General features: G+C 44.7%; 1 protein-coding gene across 1 annotated transcript in view; it reads left to right on the forward strand.

The window, feature by feature from the left end:
- PTPN13 (protein tyrosine phosphatase non-receptor type 13) overlaps positions 1 to 23,493 on the forward strand; it is a 215,123-nt gene that overhangs the window by 170,715 nt on the left and 20,915 nt on the right. The window contains exons 30-40 of the mRNA XM_084855555.1: positions 1,251 to 1,615; positions 2,342 to 2,516; positions 4,224 to 4,382; positions 7,473 to 7,644; positions 8,056 to 8,266; positions 10,194 to 10,264; positions 10,843 to 10,904; positions 17,092 to 17,218; positions 20,168 to 20,299; positions 22,605 to 22,684; positions 23,312 to 23,367. Of these exons, the coding sequence (XP_084711681.1) occupies positions 1,251 to 1,615; positions 2,342 to 2,516; positions 4,224 to 4,382; positions 7,473 to 7,644; positions 8,056 to 8,266; positions 10,194 to 10,264; positions 10,843 to 10,904; positions 17,092 to 17,218; positions 20,168 to 20,299; positions 22,605 to 22,684; positions 23,312 to 23,367 (1,610 nt within the window). The remainder of the gene's footprint in view (positions 1 to 1,250; positions 1,616 to 2,341; positions 2,517 to 4,223; positions 4,383 to 7,472; positions 7,645 to 8,055; positions 8,267 to 10,193; positions 10,265 to 10,842; positions 10,905 to 17,091; positions 17,219 to 20,167; positions 20,300 to 22,604; positions 22,685 to 23,311; positions 23,368 to 23,493) is intronic.

Below are 23,493 nucleotides of genomic sequence, written 5' to 3' on the forward strand. Positions count from 1 at the left end.
TTTGCACACAACACCACAGAGACACAAAGCTTCAAGCTATTATGGCTTTATTATGCTAAAGACTAGCCTTTCTCCAAAGCAGACTCAAGGAAGCTTTCAGACTGCCCCAGGCTCTGAGTGACTAATAAGATCATAAGAAGAGCCCTGCTGGATCAGACCAAGGGTCCATCTAGTCCAGCTTTCTGTTCACACAGTGGCCAGCCAGCTGACGACCAGGAACCCACAAGCAGGGCATGAGCGTGACAGCACTCTCCCACCCATGTTCCCCAGCAACTGGTGTACATAGGTTCACTGCCTCTGGTACTGGAGGTGTAGCACATAGCCATCAAGACTAGTAGCCATTGATAGCCTTTTCTTCCAGGAATTTGCCTAATAATTTCTGTGAACCGCCCAGAAAGCTTTGGCTATTGGGCGGTATAGAAATGAAATAAATAAATAAAATAACCCCCTTTTAAAGCCATCCAAATTGGTGGCCATCACTACATCCTGCGGTAGCGAATTCCATAGTTTAAGTATATGCTGTGTGAAGAAGTCCTTCCTGAGATCTCTATTAGAGGAGACAATCCAGAGAGTAGTGAAGTTGCCAACAGTTTGCCCGTGAAACCCATGGTCAAACTTGCCTCGCGGTGACACCCCTCCCTTAGGGCAGCTCCCTTCTACATTGGCTTCTAAGAGTGGCTGTCCTGGTGGAACGTCTGAGCCCTGACTCTAACTCTTCCCGTTTCAACTTGTGACATTCTCTAATGTCCTTCAAGTCTGATTTAGTTGTTCCAACTCTCATTCGGAATCGGAGTCATCAGAAATCTCAAGGGGCGTGGGCTCATCCCTGACAGGCAGTGCCAAAGGCAAAAGGGAACAGGAACAATAGGGTGGGGCGAAAATGCCCCAAAATACCAGCTCTTTTTACCTCTTACTCTAATGACTAAGCCTTAGGGAGGCATATCAACCTTTTAGAATGGGGAAGAACTGTGCAAAAGCTGGGAAAGCCAACTGACTGAGGACAAGAGAAGGGTGTATGGCCATATGGGGGAACGGATTGGGAGCCCAGGCAGCCCAAATTTGGCCCACAGGTCTGAGGTTCAACACTCCTGTACTAAATGTTGTTGGTTTAGCTAAAATGTATTTATTTTTATTTAAAATTATTTTTAGGCTGCCTTTAAGGATAGAAGCCTCCTTTGCACCCACTCCTTGGAATTACCGTCGGTATAATTGGTTCTGTTTCTTCCAAACTTTCTTTCTCTTTTTTACAGACACCTATCCATTCTCCACCACAGATTTTCCCTGATATCAGCAAAGGAAACCTTCATCCATCTAACGGAGAGCAAGATGACAGTTCTGATGAAAATGAAGCCACGGACAAGAGCAAGAAGTGTGCCAAGTCGCCCTCTCGGAGAGACAGCTACAGCGACAGCAGTGGGAGTGGAGGGGAAGAGCTTATTGCGAATGCGGCCCAAATAGCAAGCACAAAGTGGAGCTCTGCTCTGTACCAGACCCCAAACGAATCAGCCACTCAACCACATAGTCCTTATGAAACACCCTGCAGCCAGGAGGAAGCTATTCGCACTATATATTGCTCTTCTCATGAGTCACCTAGGAAACCAAAAATGGAGGACAGGCATGTTTTGTAGACCTATTTTATTACATGTTTTTATTCATATATCCTCGTTTGTTTTTAATTTGATGAGTAGTGTGACTCTGACTCCTACTAGACTTGAGGTGGGGCACCCATGTTTGTGCGGTGTATATCTTCCCATTCATGGATTAAGCGGGGAGTGAGGGGTCTTAATTTTTGCATCAGTGGCGGAGCTAAACATTCCCTTCCCTTGCCTTTGATACTGTTTTCCCGCCCCGTCTCTGATACTGGAAGTGAGCTAAAAGAAAAGCACCTGGGCCGATAAGCTCCCCTCATCCACACACTCCTTTTGATGGGAGAAATTAGGCCCAGGGCTGGGCCTACCATTAGGCAAAGCGAGGAGGCCTCAGGCAACAGATTTTGCATCTCATGAAAGGGGGGGGGGATTGTTAGTTACTTAATTTGTTACTATTGTATTTTTACGGTCCAAGACAAGGAGAGATGCTTGTGGGATTTTCTGCCTCCTGTGCCAAAATAACTCAGACACATGACTCAGCAAACTTGGATTCCTCCACCACCTCTAGTTTGGCCCAGTGAATTGTCTGTGGCGAGCTGCCCTGAAAGTCCCATTTTGGAACTGAGAAGTGGGTTGAAAAATGAGTTAAATGAATCTCACACTACTCCAGCTGCAGGTTGCATCCATGAAAATCCAACCCTTTCCCAGAGATCTTGGAGCCAACCTAATTGTTCTCCCTTTTTGTCCTTTAGTACCCCTTCTTCTGATCTGCTGATTGATTTTGCTCCAATACCAAGCTGTAGAACCGTCACACCTGGATCAACAAATGAAAAATACAGCTGTTCTGTCTCTGAGCTCACGGCACCGCAGGGAGGCCTGGTATCGCTTTTCAACCAGCTTGAAAAACATGTTGATGAATATGAACCAGTAATTTCCCACGTTTCTTCTCAATCATTGTGTGTGTGTGTGTGTGTGTGAGAGAGAGAGAGAGAGAGAGAGTGCAAACTCAGCAAAATACAGAAGTTACATAGTTGCTGCCTGGTGGGCTTTTGTGCTAAGACTGTGGCAATTTGCACATTACGCAGAATGTGATGATAAAGTGCTTCTGGGCTGCACCACTTCATAGAAACATAGGGAGCTGACTTATATTGATTCAGACCATGGGTCCATCTAGATCAGTATTGCCTACATTGAGTGGCAGCAGGGTTTCAGGCCGGGGTGTTTCCCAGCCCTGCGTGCAGATGCTAGGGATTGAATCTGTCATGCAAAGCCTGTGCACGGGCTTTCACATGAAAAGCATGTGCTCTGCAGCTGTTTGGAGGTCTGGGGGTGGGGGGTGGGGGATTCTGCTGGGAAACAAGGTGCCTGCTCCCCGTAGAATCACTGAGAATCCAGTGGCGCCATGGTAGTGGGCATGGCAGCAGAAGCAAGGGCTCCAATGGGCTGCATGTTTGCCCACCCCTGTCTTGAACCAATAATTCCTGTATACGTAAGCCAAGGGACATTGTGCTGCAAGGTTATGTGAAGAGCCAATGTGGTGTTGTACCTAGAATGCTGGACTAGGTCTGGAGAGACCCAGGTTCAAATCCCCACACAGGCATGAAGTTCACTGTGCCAGTCTTCATCTCTCAGCCAAACCTACTTCACAGGGTTGTTGTGAGGATAAATTTGGCTGGGGTGGGGTGGGGAGTCATGTACACTTCTTAGAGGGAAGGCAGCACATAAATGTAATAAACAAACGTAAATAACAGTGGTTCTGCAAGAGAGCTGCCACTGTGTCACAAGCAATAAATTAAACAATGGAAGTCTGCTGTGCGCCCATAGTACCAACCCACAAAGGAGGCTGTCCGTTGAATCTCTGAATGATTTACTGCTCTGGCCTTTCCTCTTTCCCCTCAACTTCTTCTGGGGATGGATAATTGTGTGGCCTTTCTGCATCAGGTGTCTTCAATCACTCTTAATGCAACAGAACTGCATACCCTCAGAGGAGGTTCACCCAGAAGAGCAACTCATGCAGGAACACAGGGGTGTAGGTACTCCTCTAGTGGCGGGCAGCCAGTTGTCACTCTCTTTAGTGCCTTTTTGTGTTAAAGTGAAGTGTACTTTTAGTTTTAATTCGGAAGAATAGTGTGTCTCATCTATAAGAAATTTGGGAAACACTGTTATAAGCAAATCCAGGAGATGTTTTCCACTTTGGGACTCTTACCAGCTTCTGGAGTTAGAGCAGGAAACTGCATGAGGACATAGGGTTAAATCTCCCCCTGCCCTGCCGGTCCTGCTCCTCTGATCAAATTCAGAAGCCTCTGCTGCTCTTAGGTGAAAACATCAGGAGATCCGATCAGAAAGCTTCCTCATCTTGTCTGCTTTGGTCCTAATTTTCACAGTAAACCCGACAAGGCCCTGGTTAGATTCCTAATTTATGCAGGTGCTGACTGCGGAAGCTCTTTATAGTAAACAACATATAAATCACATGAAAATCATCTGTGGCAGTCATATGCTAAACTATCTCCTCTTTTATGTCATGCTGCCTTGAACTATGCTTGTATATACATACAGCCACAGCACACACGGTGGAATTGTGTTTTTGCCATTTGCCAATTTGATATGTTCTGAAATGTCCATTTCCCCCTGCAGGAGGTGGAACTCCATGTTGTCCTGACTAAATCGGAGAAGGGTAGCCTTGGTTTCACAGTGACCAAAGGTAATGACAACATTGGCTGTTATATCCATGATGTCATCCAAGACCCTGCCAAAAGTGATGGGAGATTACGTCCTGGAGATCGCCTAATCAAGGTGAGGCAGAATTCAAAACCTCAGCCTGTCCGATCACTGAGATCATCAGAGGGCAAGCTCCTGGTGGTTCCACATGGACCTATGGCCCAACTGGAGTCCACCCAGAGAAGAGTCTTCAGTGTGGTGGCTCCCTTCCTATGGAACTCCCTACCTCTGGAGGTCAGGCAGGTGCCAACACTGTTAGTTTTCAGCACCTCCTGAAAACATCTCTTTTCCAGGAAGCCTTCCTTGGTTGACCAGCCTCAGTTTTACTGGCACTCTGTTTTTTAAATAATAATTTTACTATCATGTCTCATTCTTCTTTTTATTGTTTGTTAATTTTATTTCTTGTTTGTTCACTGCTCGGAATCTGTTTAGATGTGGAGCGGTATACAAATGTTGTAAATAAATAATAAATAAAACTGCAACTACTTGGATTCTTTATTGTCACATTGCAAAACCCATGCAGGTAGAAAGGATTCAGAGGAAACTGTGCCATCCAGCTCCAAAGTAGTGGTGAAGCTGGAACTATCCACAATAGGATACTATTGTGGATACTGCCTAAATAATGTGTCTGTTAAGGGCATGGCACTTAAAAGCTGCAATATCCTGGCATTTTGGAGCTTGAGTGAACATGGAAAGCCCTTAACACAACATTGTAAACTGAATGATTTCTTTTGTTAATGGAATAATAGCTCACTTGTATGATACTTTTGATGGCCTTAACTGGCTGTCTGCATCCACCCAAAGAAAAATCGCATTAAGGGCTACAGAGTATACCTGTAACTCTAGACACTCCTGTGCAATCCTGGTTGATAAGAATATGATCCTTCCATTTTAAGTGAATAATTTGCTATGCATTCCTATAAGAAAAATTAAAGTGGTGTCTTGTTTACTTAGGAACATGTTAAAGCAAAAGAGTTGAGCCTCTTTCAGCTGAATTACATTTCAGAGAAGTTCTTGGAGGACATATTCCAGTGGTGGTGTGGCCAAAGGCAAAAGAGCTGAAGCCAAAAATACCAATATATTGTAGCTCTAAGCTCTTACTGTCAGTTACTAAGCCTAAGGAGAGGCATTTAAACCTTTTACAATGCCGGGGAAACTGCACAACAGCCAGCCATAATTAGGAAAATAATTGAGAATAAAATAGCCAATATCATACTGCCCTTACATAAATCTCTGTTGTGTTTACACTTGGAATACTGTGTACAGTTCTGGTCACCACACCTAAAAAAAGATATTGTAGAGTTGGGAAAAATGCAGAAAAGGGCAACTAAAATGATCAAGGGGGTGAAGCCTATGAGGGAAGGTTTGAACGGCTGGAATTCTTTAGCTTGGAGAAAAGGCGATTAAGTGGAGACATGATAGAGGTGTACAAAATTATGCATGGTTTGGAGAAAGTGTATAGGAAAACATTTTTCTCCCTTCCTCATCATAGTAGAACACAGGATCATCCCATGAAGCTGATTGGTGGGAGATTCAGGACAGATAAAAGGAAGCATTTTTTCACCCAGCGTACAGTTAAACTATGGAATTCACTACTGCAAGATGTAGTGATGGCCACCAATTTGGATGGCTTCAGAGGGGATTGGACAAATTCCTGGATGACTAGTATCAATGGCTACTAGTCCTGATGGGTATCTGCTACCTCCAGTATCAGAGACAGTATGCCTATGTACAACAGTTGCTGGGGGTACGTGGGTGGGAGAGTGCTGTTGCACTCGTGTTCTGCTTGTGGGTTAACTGTGGGCAGCTGGTTGGCCACTGTGTGAACAGAATGCTGGACTAGATGGACCCTTGGTCTGATCCAGCAGGGATCTTCTTATGTTCTTAACCAGCAAACCATTAGTGGTTGAGGGGAAGGGTGTGCAGCCATCTGAGGAACTCCTGAGGTCTGGATTTCTAGGTCCAGGAGGGCTGAATTTGGCCTCTGTACCTGAGCTTCTGCACCCCTGTGTTATAGTGTCAGGGGCCAAACTCTGCCAGCTACCACCCCTGATATTAGGTAGTATAGCTTCCATTGACAGGGATGCCACGTGAGTTGTATCATGTGTCTATGTGTCCAGCACACAGAGATGCATTCGTCACCACCACTACCACACACACACATGCAACATCCCTGCAATGTATGGGTCCTCCTTCCAGTGCTGTCAGGCATTTAGATCCAAGAGTTGCCAAGTACCCGGGACAGACTGGTGGGCAGTTGTTAACTAAAAGGTATAGGCGGGTGGCTTTCCTCTGTGATGAATTGCCCAGATGTAGAGGGTGCAGCAGAAGTGGGAGCATTATAGTAGACAGTGGCAGCAGATTGGCTCTCTGGGGTCATGTGAGTTGTGGTACCGAGGCTGTAAAACAGCCTTCCCAGAGAGGTTTGCCTGGCCCCATCCCTGCCCACTTTCAGAAGACAGTGTTACTCCGGCAAAGGGCTGGATGTGCCCAATTTCATCTGATCTTGGTAGCTAAGCAGGGTCAGCCCTGGTTAGTACTTGAACGGGAGACCGCCTGGGGATCCGTCTTCCTGCACTGACCAGGGGGTTGGACTCGATGGTCTTGTAGGCCCCTTCCAACCCTATGATTCTATGATATGATTCTATAAGTGTTGCTTGGAATTATTACCTCTATGAAATATTTGTTTTTATCCTGCTACATTCTTGTTATAATGTTGTTTTTTATTACAAATTATTTGGTGTTATGCCTTATTAGATTTACTTTACTTCTTGTAAGCCCCTTTGAATGTGTTTTATGAAGAGTGGGACGTAAGGTAATACATTAACTGATCCTCCCCAGGCGGATACAGGCCTGTGTGGTACTGGTATCCAGTAGTCTCTGTAGTTCCCTCTTCCATCCAACGGTCTTGGTAGTTCAGGGAGCAAGAGCCACCACCTCTGTCCGGCAGGGGTCCTCGTGCAAACTGCTACGTCTGCCTACCCTATCCCACTGTCATAATGACAGGCATTTTGGTAGTCAATAATAGTGGCAAGCGATCGTTTTGCTGTCTGGAAATGTTGGCTTGTTTTAATCAGTACCACAACTGAAATATCTCTCTCTCTCTCTCTCTCTCTCTCTCACACACACACACACACACACACACACTCACACTCACCTTCACAGGTTAATGACACAGATGTCACTAACATGAGCCACACAGATGCAGTCAGTTTCCTCCGAGCTGCCCCAAAGATGGTCAGGCTGGTGCTTGGACGTGTTCTGGAGTTACCCAAGATACCTATGATGCCACATTTGCTGCCTGACATTAGCCTAACATGCCACAAAGAAGAACTCGGTAATCCAAAGTTTTGTGGCATGTGTTGTTGCATGGAAGCTCCTTTTGTTGCTCTGTAGCTGCTGTAGAACAGGGGTGGGCAACACGCAGACTTTTTTTGCAGCCCCCACCACCAAATTTGCTGCTGTGGTGGGAAAATAACCAGTGATTTTTCTTTAAGGCAAGGTGTGTGCTCACCACATGCCTTTCTTTAAAGAAAAATCACTGCTTTTTTCCTGCTGCAGCCACACCGCCAAATTCCGGGGTGTGGAATGGAAGGGGGTAGGGTTGTGGCCCCTAGTGGGATCTGTTGAGGCAATGGGGCCCCCTGGCCCCTAGAAGTTGGCCGCCCCTGCTGTAGAACCAGTACTCTGTTCGTAAAAGCGTAGAATGAAGGGGCACGTAGTAGCTATTTCTTTTCCTGTTCTCCAGGCATCTCCCTCGCAGGCGGCCATGACAGCCTTTCTCAGGTGGTGTACATCAGCGATATCAGTCCTAAATCTGCTGCAGCCATGGAGGGGACCCTCCGTACATTGGACATCATCCATTACATTAATGGGATCAGCACTCAGGGAATGACTTTGAAAGAAGCAAAGAGGGCGCTGGAGATGTCACTTCCAACTGTGATACTGAAAGGAACCAGGTACTTCCTGGGAACTGCTACGTCCAATAACTCTTTCATGTATTATTTCTGCCTTTCTTCCATGATGCAACTCAAGGTGGCAGAAATTCAGTTCTCGATCCAGGCACTAATGGGAGCCAGTTCTACTTAGGTTCAGTGCAGTGGCTGCCTCCTGTGCTTTTGATCCATGCCAATCCAGCACTGGAAATCTATCTTTCCTCCTACATGAGAATCATGGATGATTGAATTAGTATTTTTTGTAACTAGTGAGGCAAATGCATTTAAGGCGATCTGGACAGATTTCAGGACATCTGGGGGAATCATTTTAGAAAGCTTTGAGGATGGAGGAGGAACAAACTCACTCTTCAGTTCACTGAGAGGAAGAGATCCTGAGAGCATAGGGGGTTTACAAAACATTTAGATCCCAGGTTTTTTGTTTGTTTGTTTGTTTGTTTGTTTGTTTGTTTGTTTTGGTTGCTTGGCTGGTTGTGTTGTGCTTGTACATGGCGCCAGGGGTGTGGGCCCTCTTTCAGCTCGAGGGCCAAAATCAAAGAAGCGCCCTGGGCCTGCGTTCCAGTGGGGTGAGGCCAAAGACAAAAGGCACAGGGGCCAAAAATATTGGCAACTTAAATCTCTTCTTGTCAGTAACTAAGCTGTAGGAGAGGCATTTCAACTTTTTAGAACGGGGGAAAAACTGCACAAAAGCCGGGAAATGATCACCAAACGATCAGTGCTTGGGGGAAAGAGAGTGGGGCTAGAGGAGGGGTGTGTGGCCCTTTGGGGAATCACAGAGGGTCGAATTTGGCCCCCAGGCCTGAGGTTCGGTATCCCTGATGTGGGATAAGGGGGACAAACTGAAAGATAAAGATGTTTGTGTAGTAGAAGTTCACTGAGGGAGCTGTTGATGTATTTTTCGTGAATTGTTGTAAACCACCCAGAGAGCTCTGGCTATGGGGCGGTATAGAAATGATGGTGATGATGATGCATTCATTGTAAAATGGGAAAAATTAATAAAAACTAATGTTTTAATAATGGGATTAGCAGATAGCAGCCCTCTGCCTTTGTCACCTGCTTTGGTTTCATAACTTGGTAAACCAAGTAATAATCAGTTCAAGTTTGTCAGGTGAATTACACCTTGATGCCAAAGGCCCCATTCACTCTGTACTTGGCTTAAGGGATTCAGCCTACAGTGAGATCAGAAGCTCGCGTTCCCTCTCCTGCATGCTTCACCACATGGAGGAAGTCAGTGGGAGGAAATCCCACATTTATGTGAAGGCAGGATCGCTCTAGCCCTGCGAGTTCAAATTTAAAGCCACGGGGAAAAAATAACAAATGAAATCTGGATCTTGAAGAATGTTTGGAGATCGACCAGAAGAAGGGCTGTACTATTTCGGAATGCAGGTGGAGAGGCAAGGTTTGCATGTGTGAATTCTCCCTTGCGTTAAACGAAACAAAGTGCCCTCTTCTAGTGTTCACAAATGGTCAGTGGAGGCGGGTGGCTCTGATTTCGGTGGAGCTGTGAATCCATTCTGGGTGTCAGAACCAGCCAGTACTCTAAAGGAGCTATCCAGGGTGTGGAACCCTAGCCCCAAAATAGTTCTGGCTGGTTCTGACTGAAACCTAGAATGGATTTACAGCCCTGCCAAAATCGGAGCCACCAGCTTCCACTGGAAATGGAAGCCCCTCCCTGCATTGCAAAGTGTTACAGCACTTCATTGGTGATAATTCATAACATGCGGTGCTGTTCCTAGTAATTCTAGGCCTCGGATGTTTTAGCAAAGCTTTGGTCAAGCCAACGTAGCAACTAGATGGGATCAGTTGCCAGTTAATAATTTTGTGAAAAATTGCACTTATCAACAATGTATACATTGAGGTGTGTGTATATGTGTGAGATAAAATCCATTTTAAATAATTTGCATAAATTTGAATATGGAGTTTCTTATTTCAGGGACGGTCATCCAGTGTTTCCGAAGACTAAAAGCACAGATAGCTTCTGTCTGAGTTCAATCAAACAGAATGGTAAGGGTATAATTTTTTAAGGGTTGATTGTGATAGCTGTCTGCTAATGCTTCAGACACAGGAAATAATGACTTAACATCCCAGTGCTATGGATGATTTCTCAAAAGTATGTCTAAGTGAGTTTGCATACATAGGAAGCTGCCTTGTACTGCTGCCTTTGTACTGATTCAGACCCTTGGTCCATCTAGCCCAGTATTGTTGACACTGACTGGCAGTGGCTTTCCAGGGATTCTGGCAGGAGTTTTTCCAGCCCGACCTGGAGATGCTGGGGATTGAACCTGGGACCTTCTGCATGCAAAACGTGGGCCCTACCACTGAGCTATAGCCCTTCCACTAATAGGACTTACTTCCTAATAAGTACAAATAACACTGAAAGCCTGCTGGGCTTGGGGCCATATTTAACTGCGTGGAGCTCCAATTTTCAAAAGACTTGACAGTGAGCTGATAAATGAAGAAAGGGATGCAACTTTTCATCCCAAGATCATTAAATCTGTTGTCTTAAGAAATACGAAATCGTAGACATAATTTGTAGACAAATAACAAATCCTGTCCTTCCCACCCCTGCTTTTTTTTTTTAGGCCATTTTCATGGAGAACCCTTTGGCAAAGCAGAATTAGGACTTGATGCACATGTACCCAAGGTAAGTAACCAGGAACAGTCAGGCTACCTCCACAGCTTCAGCAGGAGGAATGGTGCCACAATGAGACGTGTGTGCTTAAAGGGCAACAATTTGGCATAGGACAAATGTTTACATCAGCTGTGCTCTTGAGGGTTTACATAGTACAATGGTCTTCGTCTTCAGCTCGTTAGCAGCTGGGAGGAACCCACCTGAGCCCTCCAGCCTATCCACATGGGACCCGCTTCCAAGAGCCCATGCACTCGGGGGATGGAGGCCAGCAATAAAGCGGTAGAGCCCTTGCAGCCTCCCAGCCAGTAGGAAGAGGCAAAACAGTGCACCAGCAGCGTGGTGTCAGTTTTCAAGGCAGAAGGGTCAGAGAAGGCCCTTCCTCCTCAGAAAATGGAATGGGGTTGGTGTCACCGCCACGACCCACTTGTGGGTCTTGCCCCTCCGGTTGACCATCAGTGACATTGTGCACCCGTAGTGACCCCGCAACCCAATGGATGCAAGTCAGGTGTGGGACATGATTGTGAGCAAGCTGGACATGCATCACCGGATGGTTATCACTCCTTTGTGAATCCGCCAGTGTTGAGCACAGTGGTATTTTTCAAACTGCTTACATACTTTGTGGTCAAGTGAACACGTACTGGGAAGAGCCATTTGGCAATCGGAGAAGGAACCATAGAGAAGTATGGATCGGTATACAAAGTATATGGTGCCCATTATGCAAACAATACAGAATCTTTGCATCAGCAGCAAGAGAGAACTCGTTTCATTTCATTTTATTTGATTCTTATTTTTTATCTCATCCTATGCCAAGGGCTTAGGACAAGCTGCAACATATTTATATTTTTAAAACCTCAAGCACAATGCTGAACTGTGAAATTATAACCCAATAACTCTTGGAACATTAAAATCTCAAGCTTTCCAAAAACATTGAAAGTCACTGCAAACAAGAAAGCCTTGCAGCAAACATAGAGGTGGGCTTAGGGAGTTCTTGACTAAAGAGCTCATTCAAGCTTGTAATTAGCCAGTTTCCTGGTCACCTATGGTGAGTAAAAATTACTTCCGGGCGACTTGGTAAGAAACCCTGCTAACTGGAAGGGAAGTACTTATTTGGGCCTTTCAGGCAGTCAGTGTGCCACCAATGACTGATGGGAAAAACAATATTCATGACCTGGACTCATTGGGCTTGATCCTAAGATTTCCTTTTTCCTGAAGAAGAAGCTTCCTCTAACAAAAGGAGTTTTCTTCTGCCAAAGGAAAGGAACCTTTGTACCCAACATGTTAGACTGTCCAAGTAATAAATAATAAAAAAAAGGTAAAGGTGTCCCCAACCAGTCGTGTCCGACTCTAGGGTGCAGTGCTCATCCCCGTTTCTAAGCCGCAGAGCCAGCGCTGTCCGAAGACGCTTCCGTGGTCATGTGGCCGGCATGACTGAACACCGAGGTGCACGGAACGCTGTTACCTTTCCCGCCGAGGCGGTACCTATTTATCTACTTGCAATTTCTTGCTTTCAAACTGCTAGGTTGGCAGAAGCTGGGACTGAAGACGGGAGCTCACTCCATCATGCAGCACTCAGGTCTCAAACTGCTGACCTGCCGACCTTCCAGTCTGCAGTTCAGCGTCTTAACCACTAAGCTACCACGGCCCCAAGTAATAAATACCCATTATTAAATATCCAAATGGAAGCAGACATGAATGAGGTAATCCATTTATTACAGGGATGAGAACATGTGGCCTTCCAGATGTTGTTGGACTGCCATCAGCCAAGCATAGCCAGTGGTGAGGGCTGATGAGAGTTGCGGGCCAACAACATCTGGAGGGCCACATGTTCCCCATCCTTGATTTATTGGCTCTTTTGATGGTAGATTTGTTGGGTTTTCAAGAGTCTAAAAACCCTGCATGGTGTTTAAAAAAAAAAAAACTTTCATGTTTGATGTTATCTGAGCAGCCTTGTTTCTCTGCCAGGACTGGCTTTGACATAACTGCATAGGCTTTAGTTACAAAAGTGAGCCTTGGGCTCCTGCACTCCCCCATCCCTTTCCCTCCTCCTCTTGCACTCTCCTTGATTTCTAGTTAATGGCAAGCCATAGTTTGCTGTTAGATCTGAACTGGGCAAACTATAGGCAAACATACTTTGCCTGCGAAAGAGAATTGGAAACCAAAATCAAAGAGTTGTGTTTGATTCTGGTTTATGGAGAGACTATAGCCATCTTCAGGTGCTCCGTTTTAGTGTAGAGTAAACATGCAAGGAGGGAGAGTGCACTAGCCCCGCCGCCCCCTCTGTCACTGTTTCCATCACCCACGCTGGAAAATCAGGGGTCCAAATCATGGAGAGAGCCTCCACAGATAGAGGAGGCTCTCTCCTTTAGAAAGTCGGACTCCACATATAGAAGGCAGTAGAAGCACTGATGGAGGAGATGGGTTTAGCGCACTTCCCCTGCGTGTGAGTTGTTGTTGTTGTTCAGTCGTTAAGTCGTGTCCGACTCTTCGTGACCCCATGGACCATAGCACGCCAGGCCTTCCTGTCCTCCTCTCTCCTGGAGTGTGCTCAAATTCATATTCATTGCATCGGTGATGCTATCTAGCCATCTCATCCTCTGCTGTCCCCTTCTCTATTGCCTTCAGTCTTTCCCAGCATCAGGGTCTTTTCCAGGGAGTTTTCTCTTCACATTAGGTGGCCAAAATATTTCAGCTTCACCTTCAGTATCTGTCCTTCCAATGAGCAGTCAGGGTTGATTTCCTTTAGGATGGATGATTTGACCTCCTTGCATTCCAGGAGACTCGTCAGAGTCTTCTCCAGCACCACAGTTCAAAGGCATCAATTCTTCGGCGCTCAGCCTTCCTTATAGTCCAGCTCTCACAGCCATACGTTGCTACTGGGAAAACCATAGCTCTGATTATACGAACCTTTGTCGGCAAGGTGATGTCTCTGCTTCTTACTATGCTGTCTAGGTTTGCCATAGCTTTCCTCCCAAGGAGCAAGCGTCTTTTAATTGCATGGCTACAGTCACCGTCTGTGGTGATCTTGGAGCCCAAGAAAATAAAATCTGTCACTGCTTCCATTTCTTCCCCTTCTATATGCCAGAAAGTGATGGGGCCACATGCCATGATCTTAGTTTTTTTAATGTTGCGTTTCAAGCTGGCTTTTGCACTCTCCACTTTCACCCTCAACAAGAGGCTCTTTAGAGCCTCTTCGCTTTCTGCCATTAGGGTGGTATCATCTGCGTATCTGAGGTTGTTGATAATTCTCCCAGCAATCTTAATTAACCTGTGATTCATCCAACCCAGCGTTTCTCATGATGTAATCTGCATATAAATTAAATAAGCAGGGCAACAATATGCAGCCTTGTCGTACTCCTTTCCCAATTTTGAACCAATCGGTTGTTCCATGTCCGGTTCTTACTGTTGCTTCTTGTCCCTCGTACAGGTTTCTCAGGAGACAGGTAAGGTGGTCTGGTACTCCCATCTCTTTAAGAATTTGCCACAGTTTGTTGTGATCCACACAATCAAAGGCTTTAGTGTAGTCAATGAAGCAGAAATAGATGTTTTTCTGGAATTCTCATGCTTTCTCCATGATCCAGCGAATGTTGGCGATTTGATCTCTAGTTCTTCTGCCTCTTCGAAACCCAGCTTGTACTTCCAGTAGTTCTCGGTTCACATGCTGCTGAAGCCTAGGTTGTAGGATTTTGAGCATCACCTTGCTGGCATGTGAAATCAGTGCAATTGTACGGTAGTTCGAACACTCTTTGGCATTGCCCTTCTTTGCAATTGGAATGTAAACTGACCTTTTCCAGTCTTGCAGCCACTGTTGAGTGTTCCAAATTTGTTGGCATATTGAGTGCAGCACTTTAACAGCATCATCTTTTAGGATTTTAAATAGCTCAGCTGGAAGACTGTCATCTCCGCTAGCTTTGTTGTTACTAATGCTTCCTAAGGCCCACTTGACTTCGCTCTCTAGGATGTCCGGCTCAAGTTCAGTGACTGCACTATCACGGCTATCAGGGACATTCAGATCTTTCCTGTATAGTTCTTCTGTGTATTCTTTCCACCTCTTCTTAATCTCATCTGCTTCTGTTAGGTCCTTGCCTTCTTTGTCCTTTATCATGCCCATCTTTGCATAAAACGTTCTCTTGAGATCTCCGATTTTCTTGAAAAGATCTCTCGTCTTTCCCATTCTGTTGTTTTCCTCGATTTCTTTGCATTGTTCATTTAAGAAGGCCTTCTTGTCTCTCCTTGCTATTCTCTGGAACTCGGCATTCAGTTGGATATATCTTCCCCTTTCTCCCTTGCTTTTCGTTTCCCTTCTTTCGTGAGCTACTTGTAAAGCCTCATCAGACAGCCACTTGGCTTTCTTGCATTTCTTTTTCTTTGGGATGGATTGAGTTGCTGCCTCCTGAACAATGTTACGGACCTCCGTCCATAGTTCCTCAGGCACTCTGTCTATCAGGTCTAATCCCTGAAATCTATTCCTCACCTCCACTGTATATCCATAAGGGATATGATTTAGGTCATACCTGAATGGTTTAGTGGTTTTCCCTACGTTCTTCAATTTCAGCCGAAATTTTGCAAGAAGCACCTCATGATCTGAGCCACAGTCAGCTCCAGGTCTTGTTTTGACTGACTGTATAGAACTTCTCCATCTTTGGCTGCAAAGTACATAATCAATCTGATTTCGATATTGACCATCTGGTGATGTCCATGTGTAGAGTCGCCTCTTGTGCTGTTGGAAAAGAGTGTTTGGTATGATCAGCGTGTTCTCTTGGCAAAACTCTATTAGCCTTTGTCCTGCTTTATTTTGTACACTAAGGCCATGCTTGTCTGTTATCCCGGTGATTTCTTGACTTCCTACTTTAGCATTCCAATCCCCTATGATGAAGAGGACATCTTTTTTTGGTGTTAGTTCTAGAAGGTGTTGTAGGTCTTCATAGAACCGATCAACCTCAGCTTCTTCGGCCTCAGTGGTTGGGCCATAGACTTGAATTACTGTGATGTTGAATGGTTTGCCTTGGATTCATACTGAGATCATTCTATTGTTTTTGAGATTGTACTCCAGGACTGCTTTTCCCACCCTTTTGTTGACTATGAGTGCTACTCCATTTCTTCTAAGGGATTCTTGCCCACAGTAGTAGATATAATGGTCACCTGAATTAAATTCACCCACACTTGTCCATTTTAGTTCGCTGATTCCCAAGATGTCGATGTTCAGTCTTGCCATCTCATGTTTGACCACCTCCAGCTTTCCTTGATTCATTGACCTTACATTCCAGGTTCCTAAATAATATTGTTCTTTACAGCATCGGATTTTCTTTCCACCACCAGACACATCCACAGCTGAGTGTCCTTTCAGCTTTGGCCCAGCCGCTTCACTCTTTCTGGCGCTACTTGGAAATACCCTCTGTTCTTCCCCAGTAGTATATTGGACACCTTCCGACCTGAGGGACTCATCTTCCGGCGTCATCTCTTTTAGCCTTGTGATACGTCTCATGGGGTTTTCTTGGCAAGGATACTGGAGTGGGTTGCCATTTCCTTCTCCAGTGGACCACATTTTGTCATAACTCTCCACCATGACCTGTCCGTCTTGGGTGGCCCTGCACAGCATAGCTTATGGCTTCACTGAGTTACGCAAGCCCCTTCGCCACAACAAGGCAGTGATCCATGAAGGGGGCGTGTGAGTTGACTCTACATTAAAACAGAACACCTGAGGAGGGTTTGTGGCTTGCACAAACCATAGATTGCAGCTTCATATGTAACATCAAACCATAAGGACAAACTATGGCTTACTGCTAAACTGGAAATCAGGGTGGGAATCAAGAGCATTTGATAAGAGGAGGGAGAGGAAAGGGCAGGAGGGAGCATATGAGCCCCAAGCTTACGCATGTAATGCCAAGCCATGCTTTGGTGGTATGCCTGAACTGTATCTCTTAGGAACATAGGAAGCTGCTTTATGCATAGATTGACCACTGGTCCATTTAGCTCCGTCCTGGCTTTACTGACTGGCAGAAGCTCTCTAGGGTTTCAGAGCAGCGTCTTTCCCAGCCCTGCCTGGAGAGTCCATGGATTAAACCTGAGATCCTTTGCATATAAAACATGTGCTCCACTCGTGAGCTACAGCCCTTCTTGTATCCTGGGGCCCAAACAGTCAAACCCACATTGCAAACCATGCTTAAACAGAGAACTGATTCAAACTTCTTGATTTTGTTAGATGAATGGTGAAATGAACAACCACCACCAGCCAAAAGAGCCAGCACATGTCGCCGTATCTAAAGAGATGGCCCCAAGTGATGCTACTAGTCAGGCCTCTGATTTTTCCAGCTACAATAACAACTCAGGTAAGGATACGTGAGCGGGACAAGTCATTGTTGTTGTTGTTGTTTGCATTTCTATACTACCCAATAACTGAAGCTGTCTGGGCAGTTCACAAAACTTAAAACCATAAAATATAACAATATAACAAAACACAATATAAAACCTTTAAAAGCTTAAAACAGAATAAAAATCATCCACAGGAAAATATCTAAAAACACAGCAACACACATTTAAAACAAACCTGAAGAACCAAAAAGCCTGGGAAATTTTTTTTAAAAGGTCTTCACCTGGCACCAAAAACCACAACGTAGGTGCCAGGCAAAACAGTCTGTGGAGGGCATTCCACATCTGAGGGGCCACCACGGAAAAGGCTCTCTCCTTAGTAGCCCTCCACCTCACCTCATTTGGCAGGTGCACCCAGAGGAGGGCCTCTGGAGATGATCTTAGGGTCTGGGCAGGTATATATTAGACATGATGAATCTGGCACCTCTCTCTTACTAAAGCTTTTAGGAGTGTCCTGGAGCAATACACTGAGTGAGGATGTTGCCGCTGTTATTTCTATTATTTAATTCTTTTATGCCCATGTATTCTGTATTTGTTGTATTGTCTATCTTACTGTAATGATCTATATCAGGGGTGCAGAGTCTTTACGGCCCTCAGGGCTGCATGATGCTGGCTCAGGGGCGCGCACACATGCATCCCAGTGATCCTGATACAGATAGTTCATTCCTCGCTGCTAGTAGCAGCAGGAAAGAGCAATACATATAAGGCTCTCTTAGGTAGGGAGAGAGAAATCGGCAGGGGGGAATTCAGCAGTGGGGTCAGGCATCCATGGGAGCCACAGTTAAGGCCTTGGGGGACTGCGGGTTTTGCACCTCTGATCTATATGATTCGACAATAAAATTGTTACTGTCATTGATTTATATAGTGCCATCAATGTACATGATGCGTCAGAATATAGGTGCCTTTCTCAAGGAGCTTGCGATATAGATCAATATAGATCAAAGTATAGATACTTTGAGAGACAGCAGAGGAAGGGGATGGGAGCATGGCAAAAGAGAGATCATGGTCTCAGAGGGTGAGAAAATGCAGCTTCAGGTTCAGTTATCAAATCAGATTCAATTCAGGTAGCCTGTTCCTGTGCCTTTAACAGAGGTTTGATGAGCAGAAATCAACAGGTGAAGCTTTCCATCATTGCATGGAAGTAATCATGATCACTTAACTGCTGCTGAAGGGATAGCTGCAGAGGCTCCTTCAGATCTTGGCTACCCTAAATATCACACGCGCACGCGCACGACCCCATTTCCATCCAACTGTGGCTGTGTTTGGACATAACACTAAACCATGGTCTACTGTGATGGCATGGAGCCTCGCTTCGCCCTGGGCCCGTGCTCCCCTCTCCTCCGACACAGCGGCAAGAAGGAAATTGGAGGCTTCTGCTTCGGATTAACCTGCAGTTCAGTGTGTTGTCCAAACCCTAAACTGTGGTTAGTCTTAATTATGGTTAGCTGGAACAAACCAGCTTCATAAACTGGTTTGAAGTGGAATTGTTTCCACTAACCGTAGCTAATTTTGACAGCACAGTTTTGGGCAACACAGTAAGCTGCGCTTAGTAGAAAATGTAACCGAAAGCTCCACGCTCCTTCTCAGAGTGCTGGGGGGGGGGGGGGCAGACAATCCCAGGGGGGAACACAATCGTTGATTATTCTTGTAATAATAAATGAGCACTAAGTGTTACATCCAAACCAGCCCAATGGGTTGTGTCCAATGTTAGTCCTACGTAAAGGAGATTAATTCAAATGAATGAGTCATGACTAACTTAAGTCCCATTCATTTCACTGTGTCTACTCTAAGTAGGGCTAATATTGGATACAACCTGTTACGTGGATTTTGGATTATGAGCCTTTTTACAAGAGGCTTTTATTGTGTGCTCATGGTTCTTCACTCATGGTAGTTTGCAGGTCCTTTACACGACATTGCCATCCTCCAAGGCCCCTCCCACGCTTTGCAACCATTATCGTGGATTTTTTCCTAATGGAGAAAGTCTTGTATTATTTCTCAGTGGTGTTATAAGGGAGCAATTCTATGGCCGCTAGTCAGCAGCTAAATGGCCATAGGATATGTGGTTTCCTGGAGAACCAACCTTCACCCCCTTCCGCATCCACACTGCCTTGCAGGCTGCATGGAACAGTCCCGTGCTCAGAAGAGGAGCACAGAGCGGCCAAAACGGGGCATTCCAGGGGGTGTTCTGGGGCGGGGAAGATGGAAATGCCAGTACAACACATCCTATGTGCCGTGCAGCAGCTTCCTCCGCCGCTCCGCCTTCCTGCAGCTAGACAGCCGAAATCACCTGTCTAGCCACAAATGCAGGGCAGAAGAAGTGTGGAGGGAACAATCCCCTCCGTGCTTCTCCTGCCTTGTATTGGATAGGCGGTCGCTTCCGAGTTTGGAGGCAGCCACCTATCCCCATAAGATTGCGCCCTAAGATCCTCATAATTGCACAATTCTACTACACCAAAGCGCCACTTAGTGGCTAGGTACTGGAACATATAGAAAGGCAAAGAAAGAAAAACCAGTTTTAATCCCGCAAAGAATTTGGAACCAGAAGCCTCAGTAAAGGTGCGGGTTAAAAGCTTCATGTAGAAAAGCCCTAAATGACTGCAAACCGAAATGCCCTTTCTCAAAAGTAAGACCCGCTTCCTTCTAAATAAACATGCATAAAATGGCACAGTCATGCTTTGATTTGCTTCCTAGGAAGGTGGGGGTGGAAGAGTGGTGTGTGGGTGTTTTCAAAGGATTACCTAGCATTAAAATACAAAGAAAAAGTCATCTAAAAAAATAGTATTACCTTTAAAATTGTGTGTGTGGTATGGGTAGACACTTTGAAACTCCATTATGCTTGAGTGTATGTATTTGGTATTTTCTCTTCTCCAGCAATAATAATAATGTGTAATTATTTTATTTTAAAACAGAAATACAAGATGATGATTCTTACGATGAGGATGATCACAATGAAGTCATTCAGTACCTTTTAGATGTTGTAGATGAAGAAGCCCAGAACCTGTTAAACCGTAGTAATGCCACATCTGGGGACCATCTGCCAGGTACAGTCAAGTAAACCACCAGAAAACTCTACACGCAGGGAAAGCGCAGCCACACAGCACTAATAGGAACCATTCCAGAATTGATGTAGTTCTACAAGAGTAATTTGTATGAGGGCTATAGCAGAGGTCAGCAGTATGGTGATGCAGAAGCCTTCTTAATTCTATTTTGGTTTGCATATTCATTACCTTCACAGAACACTTTTGTCCCTAAAATTACTGACAGGTATAAACAGCATTGCTTAAAGTCATACATTTGCACATTCCTTAACCTCTATCAGCTGTGAAACTCTGTTTACCCTTGTTTCAACTTGTATAGCTGCAGATCCAAAACTGGAGGCTCTGTTTAAGAATTTCTTGGAAACTGAGCATTCCACTCTTTGAAGCGTTTGTGTGAATCTTGCAAAACTGTGTCGTTTTTCACTGAGAGAAGGGGCTTTTCTGCAATGGCACCTACATTGTGAAATGTCCTTTCAGGGCAGTTCCACCTGGCTCCCTCCTTCTATTTTTTAAGTAAGCCCTTAAGTCTCAGCTATTTCAACAGGCATTTGCATTTCAATGGTTGCTGCAATGGATCTTTCAAGTGATTTGCTAGTGCTGCTTTTGAATCTCTTACGCTGTTTGTTTTATACGTGTTTTAATTGCAATATCTTATTAGTGGTTTGTTTTGTTTGTTTGGGATGTCTATTATTGTGCTTTTAACCAGGTTGGTAGCCCCTTTGAAGATATGTAATAGGAAATAAGAGTATAATATATTGGGTTGAATCCAGACAAAATTAGTCACACTTTTGTCCCATTGAAATCAATGGGACAATTGGTTGTGACTGAATTAAGTCCCACTGATTTTAGTGGGACTAAAGCATGATTGAATTAGTCTGGATCTAATCCACTGAAATGAATAAATGTATGAGAGCCCTCAAAACAAAAGACATGGGTTAAACAATCCATGCGCTGTCAGGGACATGCAGGAGAGAACGGATGTGCTGCCTGCAATGTGCCCGCCACTTTCGCTTTTACTCCACAAGCTACTATCAACTCCTTTATAGGTTGCTGAGCGTGACAAGCAAACCCGGACCGCTGGGTTATTTGAGGGCTAAACAGCCCAATAACAAGCCATAGATTAACTGCTGGGTTGTTTAGCCCCTAAACAACCCAGCATCCCAGGTTCACACATCACACTCAACATCCTGTGAAGGAGCCGATTGTGATTTGGGGGGGGGGAGTAAGTGGACATGCTACAGACAGCGTGTCTGCCCTTTCCCGCTCGTGTACAACAATCCATGGGTTGCTGTTATGTGCAGATCAGGTCAATGTGTAATATGTTCAGCTCAGGCTAACATCTGGTGGCTGCAACTAGACTGGAAGAGAAAGAAAGGGGATTGTATGGCAGTGGTGTCAACCAGCTTCATGGTGATCAGGCTCATGCTGAGTAGATACCTTTCACAGCTGTAATTACTTCTCTGCTAAAAGAATACGAAGAGTTGGACTCAGACTTAGTCATACTTGGAGCAGACCCATCGGAATCAAAAGGATTTAAGATAGTTACGTCCCATCGATTTTGATAGATCTACTTTAAGTATGATTACGTCCAGATCCAATCATGCCCTGCTTGTGGGTTCCTGGTCAACAGTTGGTTGGCCACTATGTGAACAGAATGGTGGACTAGATGGACCCTTGGTCTGTTCCAGCAAGGCTATTCTTATATTCTTAATCATTGTGTGAAGCTAGACTTGGAATTCTTATGACACAGTTTCAAAGCTGAGATGCTTCGAAATCCTGCTACAGACATCTAGCAGTCAGGCATATGTTGTTCATTAAAAAAAAAAAAAATGCATCCCTCCTTTCTCTCTAAAGAGTTCCAAAGCAGTTAACAGAATCCAGTTAAAACAATTTTTACCATAGGGAAGCTAGCAACAAAAAAATGATAACTTAATCAAAACCATAGGAGAATATAAAAGGTGTAGAAGTAGAAAAGTTGGCAGCAGAGCTCTTCAACAGAATTGGGTTACTTGGTCTCCAAAGGACCCTTTAACGATTTATGATTTAAACAACAACAACAACAGCTCTTTAGTATTTGAATTTTAACTGCTGGGAGTTGCTTTTCTATCCTAAATTTGTATGCAAGTTGGTCCCACAGATATATTTAGGGCAGATATTCAATATCTAGAGTCTATCTCAACCACCATTGAGGAGTTCTGTTATAGTCTCCTAATGGCATATATTTACATTTGATGTGTGAATTAAAGCCAGTCAGCCCTTCTGGGCTTGGTATTTGTGTTTTCCTGCATTGTGTTTCTCTCCCCTATAGAGACAAATGGGAAACTTTCAGAAGAGAAATCGGAAGACACAGATTGTGATGGGTCATCGTTGCCTGAAGATTTTTCAGAGGTAAAACAGATGTGGAGGTGATATGGTGTTATTATTTTAAAGAGATTAGTATCAAACTTCTCAATGCTCTAATTTTTAACTGCTTTTAAATCTCTTGTTATGTTAGCTTTATACGTATTTTAATTACGGTATTTTATTTGCGGTTTGTTTTGTTTATTTGGGATGTCCATGTTTTATGGTGGCATTTTTAACCAAATTGCTCGCCACCTTAACCAGATGCTGCCCTGTTCTTTGAAAGCTCTGCATTCCCTCTCTGTCTGGTTGTTGTTGTTTTTAAGAGGAGGAATGGTGTATCTGTCCACCCCTGGCAAGATTATCCTCCCCCATCCTCCAAACTTTCCTGGTGAGAAAGTTTCCTACAAGAGTGTCATGCAAGGGCAGGTATTCATTGATCACTTCAAACAAAGCCTGCATATCCTCACTTGTATAAATAGGCCCTGAAGCGAGCCAATGGTGTTAAAGCATGCCCAGTGCTAGTTTGTTGGTCCTCTTTCACTAAAAGTAAAGTATTATGGAAAGGCGAGGATTTTTGTTTTTACATGAAAGGTCCCCCACCCACCTCCACTGGTATATTTTATAATTCATTGAACTATTCATTCCACTATTTTATCCTGTTTTTCCCCTTAGCCACCCCAACTCAATGGCTGTGAAGAGCACTGTAATGATAAAAGGATTTCTGAAAGGTGAGATCTTTTCATGGAAATGTACATGAGCACTTGTAATGCTGGGTGTAGCACTCAGTGGTCACACAGTGACCCTGAGCAGGCAGAGAATCCTGGAGGCAGATGAAGCATCCATTGGGCCCAAGG

This window comes from Heloderma suspectum, chromosome 5 (genome assembly GCF_057233095.1).
Source record: "Heloderma suspectum isolate Gila_16-S chromosome 5, 16-S_ref, whole genome shotgun sequence".
Classification (NCBI taxonomy): Eukaryota; Metazoa; Chordata; class Lepidosauria; order Squamata; family Helodermatidae; genus Heloderma; species Heloderma suspectum.